This window comes from Charadrius vociferus, unplaced genomic scaffold (genome assembly GCF_000708025.1).
Source record: "Charadrius vociferus isolate BGI_N301 unplaced genomic scaffold, ASM70802v2 scaffold340, whole genome shotgun sequence".
NCBI classification, from domain to species: Eukaryota; Metazoa; Chordata; class Aves; order Charadriiformes; family Charadriidae; genus Charadrius; species Charadrius vociferus.
Window position 1 is genome coordinate 3183437 of NW_009646631.1, and position 13643 is coordinate 3197079.

The 13643-nt window shown below is 38.2% G+C and overlaps 1 protein-coding gene across 1 annotated transcript in view; it reads right to left on the reverse strand.

The window, feature by feature from the left end:
• Positions 1-4396: 4396 nt before the first annotated feature.
• Positions 4397-13643, reverse strand: part of KCNG3 (potassium voltage-gated channel, subfamily G, member 3) — a 15282-nt gene continuing 6035 nt past the window's right edge. Inside the window, exon 2 of the mRNA XM_009888659.1 lies at positions 4397-5042. Coding sequence (XP_009886961.1) covers positions 4397-5042 — 646 coding nt within the window. The remainder of the gene's footprint in view (positions 5043-13643) is intronic.

The window sequence follows — 13643 nt, forward strand, 5'->3', positions numbered from 1 at the left end:
TCCTTAGAAGCTCATCTGAAAGGATAATTCTAAAATCTTCAAGGTACTTCAAATGATCCAACTTTAATCAGTAGTTTTATCCCGAACCTCTTAGGTCGGAGAAAATTCAGACCACACCAGACTTTGTTCGCTGTGCTGGTTCCCAGGAAACTGGCTGGTGTGGCTGCTGAATTTAGCTGGCTGGTGTGTGCATATGACCACTTCCTGGCAGACGTTCAGATCTGGTAAGATTTTTGTAGTTGTTACCCAGAGGGGAAGAGACAAGTGTTTTGAACCCATAAGGACTTCAGTTTTATTTTGGAAACATGAGGGTTGAACACTACAGAAGCTGAAGCCCGATTCCTTTATGGGCACAAATTGCATACACGATATGAAAACCCAGTACCTTTTCCTTTAAATATATGGGTATCAAGATATGAATCTTGCATTAACAGGATTTGCATCTTCCTCAAACTTGCTGCTATGTACACCAAGATAAGACATTGTACAGTAAGAATGAATATCACATATTTAAATGGCTGAACCCTATGCTGATAAAACTGTTTAAAATCATCAGTCAATCAAATTAATCTTTTTCTTTTTATTTGGTGGGTATTCATCACGACAATGCTGTTTCCAAACCTTACATCAAGGGAAATGATAATCCTCCATTCTTTGTGATTTGGGATGGTGCTTCATGTAGAACCATAGCAGGAAAATGTACCTTAGACAGCATTCCATTCCAGTGATTTCATTAATGATCAAATGCTTTTAAGCGGCACACAGTACCTTGAAGGATTGCAGCCAATATATAGTTCCCAACAGGTCAGTCCTAAGGACTGAACCAAGTATATAATGTATGAGTAACCTTTGTTGTCATCAAAACATACAATGGCAGTTCAAAACTCATTGGCATTTTTTTTAGTTTTAGATGAACAGAAAGTCTGGATCACAATTATATAAGCTGTCTTCATTTATCCTCCATTTTATTGTATTTGTATTTCATCTAATTTGTTCCCGCTGTGAATGTTTCAGATATTGAAAAGAGGTACTGCCCATGAAGTATTTTATTGTATAGGGTTCAAACTGGCAATCAGAAGCCAACTTGTCTTTGCAATGCTGTATTTTAAAATAGTGCGCAGGGCCCCACGTATGCATAAAACATGGTCTCAGGTAAACTTTTAGTAAAACAGTTTCGTCTGTTTAAAAATATGCTCATTTTTGACTACACATATAATTCTTTTTTTTTTTTTTAATTTTCACTAAAAAACCACTGGTCCATTGAAAATAAGATGCCTTGTGTTACTAGAAGTCAGGAACCCTATTTACTTACTATAAAATTCTGTTTTAAGGCTACCGTTGAGATCATGTTACTTCAACTTGGTTTCTAAGGAAACTAAAGTCTACACACTGATAACCATAGAACAATAAAAAAGTGAAAAAATAAAACTACCCCAGTATCTCTCCTTAGTGGGCCTATATAGAGAGCAGTTTCAAAATAATACTTTATTGTAACTCAAAAAATACATTAGGTTATTCTGTTCACATTTTGCCATATAAAAGGTGAACGTAAGCTGTTAAAAAAAAATAAATTACGACTTAAGATAATCTCTACAGACTTATTCCTTTACACGATTATTTTCATTAGATAATCTTTTTATACTGGGTAAGGATTCTTTAGCTGGAAATCACTTTATAAAGTTGTATAAAAACATTTTGTTTGTATACCACACATAGCCTGAATCTTTGAAACTTCCTCTCCTTAATTGGTTATCGAAAATGATTCATGTTACAAATTGGTATTCACAAGTTATTATGTGTAGTAATTTACATTTTTTTCCTTTGTACAGGCATCTAAAGTTTAGATTTATATGTAGTGCTGAAGTGCATTTCAGTCTTCAAATCAAGATTGCAACATACTTTAAAGTATATTCACATTCTGTATGGATTTCAAACTATTGTCATCGTGATGATGCTTTGGACATTTTGTGGGAGGAGGGTTGTATCACAGAGTATTGGTTTGGTTAAAGACAATACATGGACAAAAGACAAAGTAAGTTTTAAGGAGTTTTATGAAAAACAGTATTTTTCCCATGCATTAAAAACAGCATATGAAAATCTGTAGGGCTAAGTTCTTCTGTGGACTTTTTTAACCTATTTTTAATGGAAAAAAAAATGGAGCAGAATACAAAAAAAAAGCGATTTTCTCCTTGAAAATACTTTTGATACTGTCAAAATAAACTTTCATTAGAAGATGAAAATGTCATTTTCTTCAACAGCTGTGTTTGAATTAAAGTCTGAAATTTCAATTTTGTCAAGGAGGAAATTTTTTGTGAGGAGAAGAAAAAAATCATTTCGACTGACTATAATATATAATATATGCAGGATATATATAGGTACACATGCAGCAATACAGAGCCAGCATCTCTGCTGGTGTAAAACATCTATGTGTCTCTGAAGTCACAACTTGCCTAACTAACATCAGCTGTGAATCTCACCCAAGAAAGAAATTTTTGCTTATCTCATATTCACCTCTCTGTGGAATGCCGGAGCCGGTTTCTGAACGACATGATTCTGATCCAGAAGACATAAATATAGCAGTAGAGGAACTACAGAGCTAACCTGAACACCAGAATGCGTCGGTGGCAAGAAACAGAGGTATGGCTGTAACGTTACTTAATAATGTAGTCTTGAAAAACTATTGAAGGAAAAGTCAAGCTTGTCTGTAAGAAGGCTGCTAAAATTCTTTTCAGGTCTTCAGAAAAATTGTGTTTGCGATGTAATTCTTTAAGACTAGTAAAGACTAAGACCACGTAAAACGATAATGAATTCTTCAGGTCTCAGAGTAGAGCCTTCAATGCACTGGCTACTGACCAATGCGGTACTTTTATTTGAGTGAGCAATTCGAGAGATGTGTTTTCTAGGTGGTACTTGTTTTACTTCTAAAGCTTTTAACAAATATGTATATAAAAGATGCTTCTACAGCACAGTAATAGTAAATGCGATATTTTCAGGCAAGCACACCAAATTCAACTATGCTGATGACTCTGAACTTCCATGTTAATAAGAAAGCTCCTTGTTGATGTTTATTGGTACCTGAATTTGTAAAGCTGTACCTTAATGTGTTTTAGTATCTAACTGCACATATCTATTTCACAGCCTTTCAGAATTATACTGAACGATTCTATTAAGCAGCACTACACAAGAAATGTAGTTAACAGTATTTCAGAACCTAACTTGATTCACTTTAATTTTCTAGTTACATTGAAGAATATACCATTTTGCCAAGTGCAACTCACACTTCCATATTTTACTTTCTTTGGTATGCTCTGTTGTTTTTAAAACTTCCATTAAAGTAAAGCGTGTCCTTCAGTAAGGATTGCAGAATTTGAAGATGATGAAGAGCCTCATCTGACAGGGACCAGCTACTCTAGTTTTCCAGTGCTTTCTCCAGACTATTTCAAGTGATGGAATCTTATAATTTGTCTTGGAGAACTTTCACTATGACACATGTGTTTAATTAAATGGAGGGGGGAGGGGAATCTATGCTTATGAGTATGTAACTTCAGGTGGATGGAGTTGAACTGAATGTACATAAAATTTGGATAGCTCCCCCACTAAGTACCAGAAAATATATTTATCAATGCCTGATTTCTTATGCTGATCTTTACAAAGTACAACACTTGCTTTTACTAACGATTTGGTTCTAGAGAGGTTAATTGTGGCTAAGGAAGTCCTTGCTGCAACATTCAGGGGTGCACTTCTTGCACTTCTTTGAATTACCAAATTCAGAGCAACGCCACCGACTTCACTGGTTTTACAGAAGATTTGTGTGCTTCATCAAAGATAGAATCAGGCCTCAAGATTTTTTGCCCTGCAGACCTATATTCTTCATCTTTCCTGCGTTACAGAACAGCTCTACTCTGTTGCAAAGCTCAACAGTAGCAGCGATTCTCTCCTTCAGTATCTAATTTGATGATCTGAGTTAAAAGCGGAGATACTTCAGGCAAGAAGTTATCAATGCCTCTACAGAGCATTTAGATATAGAAATCTTTGAAAAACTTGTGCTACACGTTGCTTAGAATGGTATAGGATGTAATTACGGGAAGGACAGATCTCAGCGTTAAGCCCATTTTTTGTTCTGCCTTTGTGTGGAAAGGCAAACTGAAGACCAAACTAGTCTGGCTGAGGACTTCTCAGTCCTCTTTTGTTAATTTTGTTCTCTCAAATTTGAAACTCCCTGCAAGATGCCCAAGGCAGATGGCCATCCTTCCTGTCTGAATGGTGGCGGGCTTTCTCCAGGCTGGCGAGAATGTTGTTCCATAGGACCATCCAGTCAAGGAGGACATGCGAAGGGACCTTCCACCATTCTCTTCTAAGACAAAGCTCAGCAACTAACAACACGATGCAAGTTTGGTCAATTTAAGAATTCAGCAGAGAGGCTCCTACTGTACCTAGCGGATCGGAACTTGAGCTCATGGTAACATTGCACAAAGCTGTGATAAATGAAAGTGATCGGCAAGGCTAATAAAACGATGCCACTAACCACACAAATTCCTCCAAGAATCCTTCCTGGTACAGTGATGGGACACATGTCACCGTAACCAACCGTGGTCATTGAGATGATCACCCACCAACAAGCAGCAGGCATGCTGGCATAATCCTTATTCTTTGTTCCTAAGTCCAGCCCATTTTCGAGAAGCTGGGAAAGTGCACTGAAAATTGCCATAGCAACACAGATAAAGACAAGTAGCATCACCATCTCTCTGTAACAACGCTTCAGAGTCAGACCAAGTGTTTGAAGGCCAATGAAATGACGAGCCAGTTTAATCACCCAAAAAATCCTCATCATTCTTAAGACCCTCAAGGTGACTCCGGCCCTCTGAAGCTGTGAATTTTCCCCTGTGAAAACTGTCATTAGAACAGAGATGTAGTAAGGAGTAATTGCCAGTAAATCAATGATGTTGAGAGGTCTTCTGACAAACTCACACTTGTTTTTGGAGACGATGAACCTCACAATGCACTCTGCAGTGAACCAGCCTATGCAGATGGCTTCAATTATCCTGTCAAAAGAAACAAAGTAGAGTATTTATGTTCTGTGCAAAATCTTTAGTTGATGTTTGGATTGTTCACAGATATTACCAAACTGACACTCAGAGCTTCACAAACGACAAACAGAAAGCCACGCTATTCTTATCCTACACATGTAGCACCAGATTTCAGCAATTAACCTGAGGATCTAGTGAGGATTTTAAACTCATCATTCCTAAGAACTTACTCATTGATCATTTTCTTTGAATTCTAGATTGCTACTGGTCCTATGCTACTGATGCCAATATGTAACATTATCTAGAACGCTTTTTTTTGGGGGGGGGGGTTGGTTGGTTGGTTGGGTTTTCGAGGATTTTGTTCATATTTTCGTTTGTTTTAAATCTGTGAGGCCTGATCCACTTGAGAATGCAAAGGACTGTGGATCAGTGAACTGGCTAGTTAGGAACAGCAATGTATAGAACCAGACTGCTAAACTAAAATGGAAGTGAAGATGGAGCAGGCAGAAATGAGCTTTTGCATTGGATAGTTCATGCAAACTGACTCTTCAGGAACCAACCTAAACCAGTCTGTCTGATCTGCATCCCAAACAGGGGCTTACCTAGAAATATATTCAGAACTTTATAGGTACTGCCACTAAGTACAGATGGTATTATATTTTTCATCATTGTGTATATCAAGTAATAAGCTTGTGTCCTCCCATTTACCACTGGGCTCTGCATTACTGGATTTTTTATTTTGTTTTCAACATAACTCCATCTAAACTGTGGTGCAGCAAAAATGTCAAGGTAACCAAAGTTGTAGGCAAGATCATCTTCTTGCCAAATACAAATAATGGCCTTAAGAAAAGAAATCCTGGAAAGTGATTTCAGTATGTTCTTGAATATTTTCAAGTCCCAGTTCAGTGAATGAGACTTGAGAATATCTCAACTTGAAACCAGTGGAACGTAGAAACAGAAGATGAAAATGTTACTCTTGAGATTATTTAATAACTGTTGTGCATGTAGTCCCAAATCTCCCATCTGAAAATAACCCTTTTCTTAAGAATTCAGACTGTGCTCACCTGTTTAATACAGGAGGGAATGGGAGCTAATCTTTCCCTCTTTCCTTTGTTTCTCTTTTTTCACCAACAGTTTGAGCAAAGAAAAAGCCAATCACCAATGCTTTCTCGTACCAAGAGGTCTGAAACCAAACTGATGTGAGATTGGGGATTTGAGACTACTACATACAACCAGAGCTGCTTTTTGCTGCTGCAGGGATCCTAACAAGGTAGTGTCTGTAAAAACGTAATGATTAGCAAGTAATAATCCGACTGTCATTTCAAACTTAAAGTTTTGCTTCCCTAATGCATCTGCATAATTATTTACCAGTTCTGAAATCTATTGTTATTAGGACAATGGCCTGTTAGAAAGACAATATTCTTCTGTAACTGCTGTAATTATACTAATAGGCTCTATAACTTTCATAAAAGTTTCATACACTAAACTTTTATTTTTTATTATTCATTTCATTTTATTCATTCCTTCATTCATTTTAGTTTTACACTAAAAAATGGAGGTCAGTTGATGTAATGTCGTAATTCCAGCCACAGCAAATCTAAATGAACATAAATTAATTACTTAAAAGAAATAGTTATTTACATAAAACCAGACCTTGTTTTTCTTGTTTCTGTAAACAAGTGGCCTTTCTTCATAAAGGGCTTATAAAACACTTGTTCATGTTAGCACTTTTTGATGGAAAGACCTGTGAATTTCAAAAATAGCTTGCTCTTAAGAATTATGTGCGCTCTTAAAAAGTAAGCTTTTGAAAATACTAATGCTTCTTTTAATGACAGCGAATAATAACTACCTCAGGTGCTGATTTAATTTCTTTTTTAAAAATGCCCAGATCATAATGTCTTCTAAACAATAGTCATGTACAGAATATGTGAAAATGACTGTATGAATGTGGATTACCATTCCTTTATGTTGGAAAAAAATAAAGCAAAAAATATTAATGGGTAAGTTCTCTTAAATCCTTTTTACACATGATGAGGAAATACCTAAGACTTTCCCTAGTAAAATCAATCAATCAGCAAGATCATGGTAATGGACACACTGATAAAAGTCTGAATGTACTTACACGTTGGCTAGTTGAGATCTCATGTAATGATTAACAGGAAAATTGTATCTGGATAGAAAGTTGCAGCCAGGAATATTCAACAAGTCCACCAGACATTTTATGAGATTTCTCTGGTAGTGCTGCCTGTATCCTATGACTTGGAGCATTTAAATGAAAAAGCAATTCATAATTTTACAACTTATAGCTTTTTCACTGGGTATTTCCTCCTGATGCCCTGATAATGTTGAAAATGTGATTCCTCCAGTTTGTCACAAATGAGGCAGGTTATCTCTGAGTCGAGCTTTAGGGAAGGTAGGTCCTGATCGTTGTGATTCACTAGAATTTTTCTTTATGGAATCTGCATTGATGCAGTGGTTCCGTATAACTTTGGGGAATAGTTGTGCAAGTAAAAATCCATGAAATTTGATCAATCCATTGTTTTACTCTGGCAGTTCCTAGCACAAGAGATACTGTAAATCAGTTATACTTCAGTAGGAAGGACTGAAGAAGCCTTTTATTGTAGAACGGACTTGCAGAGAGCTAAGGAACATCACTGATGCAAAAAAGACAAAGCAAGATCAAGACGGGGAGAGGCATAACTGCCACTCCATTACATATTGCACTTCCATTTCTCCATTCTACATCTATCCCTCTTTCTTATCAATTATATGCATCCTGGCTAGGGAGAAAATAACAAAGATGGGTGCCCCTTATTTTCAGTCCTGGTAAATCATGTAAAAGTATGTGCTTTGGTGAGAAGAACTAGAAACCTCTGGCCCGTTGGGAAATCTGGAGTGCTACATACTAGGTTTCCACTTTCAGATCAAGGCTCCCTCTCCTTGTAGAGATTTATCTTTATAGCTAACCTTGTTAATGGATAAATAACATATAATAAGGAAAGCAAATTTAACAGTTAGTCCTCAAGAGAACTTAACTGAGTATGAAGTTAAAGCCAAATAAAATGCATGCAACTGGAAGACTAAAGTTACTGTATCTTCTGTAACCAATTCTTAAAATATTTGCTGCATATTCACAGGACAGACTGCCTTTTATTGCCTATTCCTGGAATAATGCTGTATTAAACTATATAACTATATAATTAAATCATGAGCTTTATTTGGTAAAATGTAGTACGCCTTTTATAAAACTCCATCAGTTTTTGGTTGGGTTTTTTTCCCCATCAGTTCAGTTTTTAAATAGCTGGTATTCAAGAAGGAGAGGGAAAATTAAAAACAAACTCATGAGGTGTTTCCTTGAAGATTCCCCACAAAATTTATACATAATCAGAGAAAATAGTAAGTCCTAATTTTTATTCAGTTACAGGTTATTTCTGCTCAAACTTACTGTTCATTGTCCCAGACCTAAGCACATGAAAGAGAGTTTTTCTCCTAAAATTTTAAGCCTCTTGGTACTTAAGTCTTTCAAGATTGCTCTAATGAGTCTTTTGTCCATAAACAGAAAATCAAGCCTTTGTGAGCCTCATTTCTACTGTAATCCCATCACTGTTCAATTTGCTGTTCCATCTGATAACTTCCTTTCAGAATAAGCTATTTTAAGTACAAGAGTTTAAACCACTTCAGAAACTATTTTTTCAATCACTAACAAGGCTAGTTTGTTATTACTAAAAAAAAAAATCATATTGTGAATGTCTTAGAATATTTCAATTTAGCATTATTCTTTGCCCCAGCATGCCAATTTGTATACTTGCAATATCCCCTGGTGAGTTGGTTGAAATCTAGCCAAAATATTCATTAGTGGCACTATTATCTATTAAGCTTTTAAATAAAACATACACATCAACGGGACACATAAGGAAAACAGATGATATGATTAAAGACAGTATATGACAGGATTAGAGATTAAAGTCTGTCAGCACTGATTTGTTAAATTGTTGCTAAAGCCTATTTCCCTGTAAAGCACATTAAAACTGAAAAACGTCTAAGCAGTAGCCAGAATGATCAAATTCCTGCTCGGGAAGACTCCTAGTCATTTCAGCAAATATCTTTTTTTAATCCTTTTGAAATCAGCATGGTTTCTGTCTCACTACTGTAGAGTAAGGGCCACAGAACAGCTACTTTCCCTGCATTAAAAACCTTGCTGTCTTTTTTCCTTTCTGTCCCTGCTCTGGTAGCAATAACGTGTCTTGATAGATTATACTCTGGTGCCTTATGTGAGAGGCTGTAATGACCCAGCGCTCCCCAGGGAAGGGGCAAATGCCTTTCACAGCTCTCAGGGGATACCTGGATATGAGCATCTTGAGCCCTGCGGTCCTCAGCATCTCTTCCATCTACTTTGAACACGAGTGGCACTCACCTAGCCCTGGTGAGTTTGTTAAGGTTCTCCTGCGGCCAGGCAGTGATGCAGTCTGTTCTTTGCGTTACCTCTATCTTTCAAAAAGCTCGTAAATTCATTACAAGAATCCACATCCGTGTGTTTAACTTAGGTCTGTAGTTCCATTCTTTACCTTCAGCCTACTGTTTTAACTTAGCAAAAATGTGGTGTTCGGGTTAGATCTTACCCAGGAAAGAAGGGGGTTTTTTTTTGAACAGATGTTGGACGTGAGCATTTGGGTGTTCTGAAATTCCACCACCATAAAGGAATAATGATTTCTGTGTGTCTAAAATTCAAATGCAACTTTTTAAGCTGATGTTTTGCAGAGATGAAAAAGAGCCCACTGGCATCTGTTGAAAGATGCTGTTTGGAGAAGTTACTGTGTTTGTTTGCTTTTGCTTAAGAACACAGCAATCATACAAGCTTGATAACCGAGCGATTCTTTTGATACAAATTTAACCATGATTAGTAAGCGGGAAAGGGGCAACAGTCTGTCCCTTGTGCTAACAAGCTACTCGTATTTAGTGTTAGAAGAATAATTTAAAGGCAGGTAGATAGAACTGTGCTGGCAGTAAGTCAAGCAGCTTCAAATGACTTCCTACTACAGGCTTGAGAAGCTCTCCCCAAAAGATTATGCTTACGATCAGTCTGTGGACGGGTCCCCGATCGGGGACTCACAGTATGCATCTGCTGGCACAGTTCAGAAGAGAGCAAAGATGACTTGAAATTGCCAGAAGCAACAGAAGGGGAGACAGGTGTCCCTGCTGTCTGCTCCTAAACTGTGCAAATCTGATGCAAATCTTTAGCTCTGATAAGTGAAACGTGCCAAGGCAGGGAAGAGAGCAAAAATCTTAAAATGCAAGAAATTTAATAACTAATCCCTCATTCTCAGAACAGACCTGGGGAATGCAATCCCTCTGCAAATCAGGGAATTATATTGTCGGTGTCTCTAAGATCTGTGAAATTCAGAGGTCAGACTCCCCATCCCTCTCTCCTTAACAAGGCTTACTCGTGGAGTTCTCCGTTGTCCTCTAAAGGGTGTTACTCCAAAGGATCAAGCATAGCTGTAGGCTGCTCACCCTTTGAGAGTGTGGTCACCATGAGAAGTCATAACAACGTAATGGTTTCTGAGACAAAGTTTGGTGGACTCAGTTCTTCTTCTGGTGAAGTGTTCTTCATACAAGAAAAATAAACACAGCTGGTATTAGCTGGCAGCTGCAGTAACCCTCACTGCAAACCTCATTAAAAGAGGCTGATTTTGTAAATTATGGAGTTGTTGGTGACACCCTCGCTTCTAGAGATGATGTCAGGTAAGCTGGAGACACACTGCTAGAGCTGTTTTCACTGCAGCTGCCCAAAGCGGTTCTGGGGACGGTTACCACAGTTCATGCACAAAAATTATTCATGAGGCACCTTTCTGAACTGTAACATAACACTGAGGGAAGGACAGGGGGTTTTATGGGTACGTGAGAGACTAAACCTATCAAAGTTGCTGAATTTCACGAGGTAGTTCTCACCCCTTCTAAGCAGTGGCTTATGCTGATCTGAATAGTCAGTTACATCCAAAATCCAAAGCCGAAGGACTTTGAGATAGGCTGATTCAATTTTCATTTCTAAAACTTTTCAAAATATGTTCTTAGAATAATGTGAAGACTTCATAGTATTAATTACAGTGCCATGGGAGTCAAAACTCACTTGCATACAGCATTAATGTCACCATTTCTCTTGACCAAAAAAAATATTGTATTATCATTTTTCATTTTGAATGAAATTCAAAATTTCTTCATTTTGATGAGGAACCTTGGTTAATAAACAAAAAGAATTTGGCTTCAAACTCTAAAATGTATCAGTGGCTAGATTTTTAAAAACCTTTTCACCTAAGATGGACAGGGTTGCCAGACTACACAATCCCAGACACTCCTGTGATTTCTGTGGTCACACTTTCAAATAAGCCTCTTAGCTACTTAGGGTTTGGAAACCTAACTCATTTTAAATGAAATAACTACAAACAAAAGAAAATATAAACAAATAAGGGAAATAAAGTCAGATGACAACTGGGCATGTTAGGTCAAATGGTATGGCACATGTAAGTAGTTGTAACTAAACTGGATCACTCAAAAGCAATTGTAGCTCACATTTTTTTTTTTTTTTTTCAGATATAACGGGTTTTTTATTCGTGCTGCAGCGTATCCAATAAAGAAAGGAGTGGCTCTCGTAAGAGAACAAGGCCACCTCAGCAGGTGACCAGCTGTGGACAGAAAGGAACACATTTCTATCTGTTTTCCATGTGTTTTCCATTAAATTGCTATCAGCTCCTGGGCAGTGAGAACACGTAGGTTGTCACACGTGAAATGAAGCAGCCTGTAACGGTGTTTATATGCAACTGACTTTTGCAAGAAGATGGCTAGAAATTGTTCAGCTCCAACTTTTATGGCTACCTTTTTGTTGCAATTCCAGAGTACTACAACCAGTACTGAAGAAACTCGCCCCACCATTGATAGTGGTTCTTCTGGTTTTAAAAGCAGCCTTCACTGCTCTGTGGAGTACTTGGCTACACTGTACCTTACAAGTATTTAGGAGCTTATCCTTCAAACACTTGGTATACAATATGCAATTGTTCAGAAGAGTAAAATTATGTGTATATATAATACACATGTTCTTGAAGACAAAGAAAAATGACACGTCATATGACTTCACAGAATTCACAGAATTGTTAGGGTTGGAAGGGACCTCTGGAGATCATCTAGTCCAACCCTTGTTCCTCTGCAAGTTGAACTCTTTCAGTAACGGAAAAATTGTTGTTGACTCCCACACCACGAAGATGTGAACAAAGATGTTGTTAACGCTATGGTAGCGTTGCATCTATTTTCCCCTGTCTATTGGGGGTACCTAAGCAATTTGCTGCCTTACAAAAAGATGAGCCAGAGCATCTACCCTTTGAAATAACCTTGCAAAGCTTAAGGAAGGATTTTTAACTGGAAGAACCTGGAAGAGCAACTTTTGACATAGCTGAATCTAAGCAGGAATCAACAGCTGCTCAATCTGTATCTGTTTTCTTTTTGTTCATACAATTAATTCTTTGGCTCAGCTACAATGAGAAATACAGGTGCAGTTTTCCATTAAGCTAATGGAAACTATGAAAATACTTTCCAAGGAATTAATTTGGCTACTAAGATATAATATATCACATTCCAATTAACTCTATGGTAAAAGATGATGATTTCATAATGACAAGGCTGCGATTTCACTGTAGGGCCCCTTTGGCAGAGCAGAAGCTGAAAACTTTTTGTTGAATATTGTCTGCTTTAGAAGAAGGGAGACGCTAGCAAATACAAGAAACATTACTTCTTTCTTTCTACATCAGTCTTATTTACGGGAGAAATCCTACCAGAGTGGTCTTGATTCTGTTCTCTAGGGAATGTAAGAGAGCGAGCGAGCACAATGATACTGAGGTCAGCAGAGTTGCACCAATGTAACCCTAAGCTGAGGTCACAAAGATGATGAAAAAGGGTTCATTCTTCCTAGGAGGGTTCGGGATTAAGCCTTATACCCCACGCCCTGTTTTCTGCAAATGTTCTGCAACGTTCAGTGTGCTTACACGCGTTTTATCCAAAGGAAATGTAAACATCTGTTACATTCATACACTGGGGCGCTTACATGATGCATTTGCAAGAGCTTAATGTGCAGTCTGATCACCTCCTGTGTTCCCCACAGAGAGAATCTGAGATGGAAAGAGGAACGGGGGTAAGGCTGTTCCCACATACAGGATCTTAAAAGAGCACAACCGTAACAGGCACTGGATCTGCTCCAGCACAAGGACCTGTATGAATACACGCAGAGAACGTACAGGATTGTACTTTTCCCAAAGGAAAAGAGAAAGGAATTGCATTCTTTTAGGGGTTTATTTCCCTTTTTTTCCACAATCGTAACGCTTAATACGATTTTCCGAGTGTTTGAACTTCTCTATGTGGGTAAGGAGTCCGGTGGCTCCTAAAAGGGGGGGGGAGAATAAGAGCTCCGAGATGCTGCACAGAGGGAAGCACCCTTACAGAGGAGCCGTATTCCAATGGCACCTGCTCCGCTGCCAGCCTGCCCGACCCCCGAGCCTGCTCCCCGCGCCCCCGGGGGGACAGCCCTGCCCGCCGCCCGGCTCCGCTCCCACCCCCGGCCTCCGCACTCGGAGG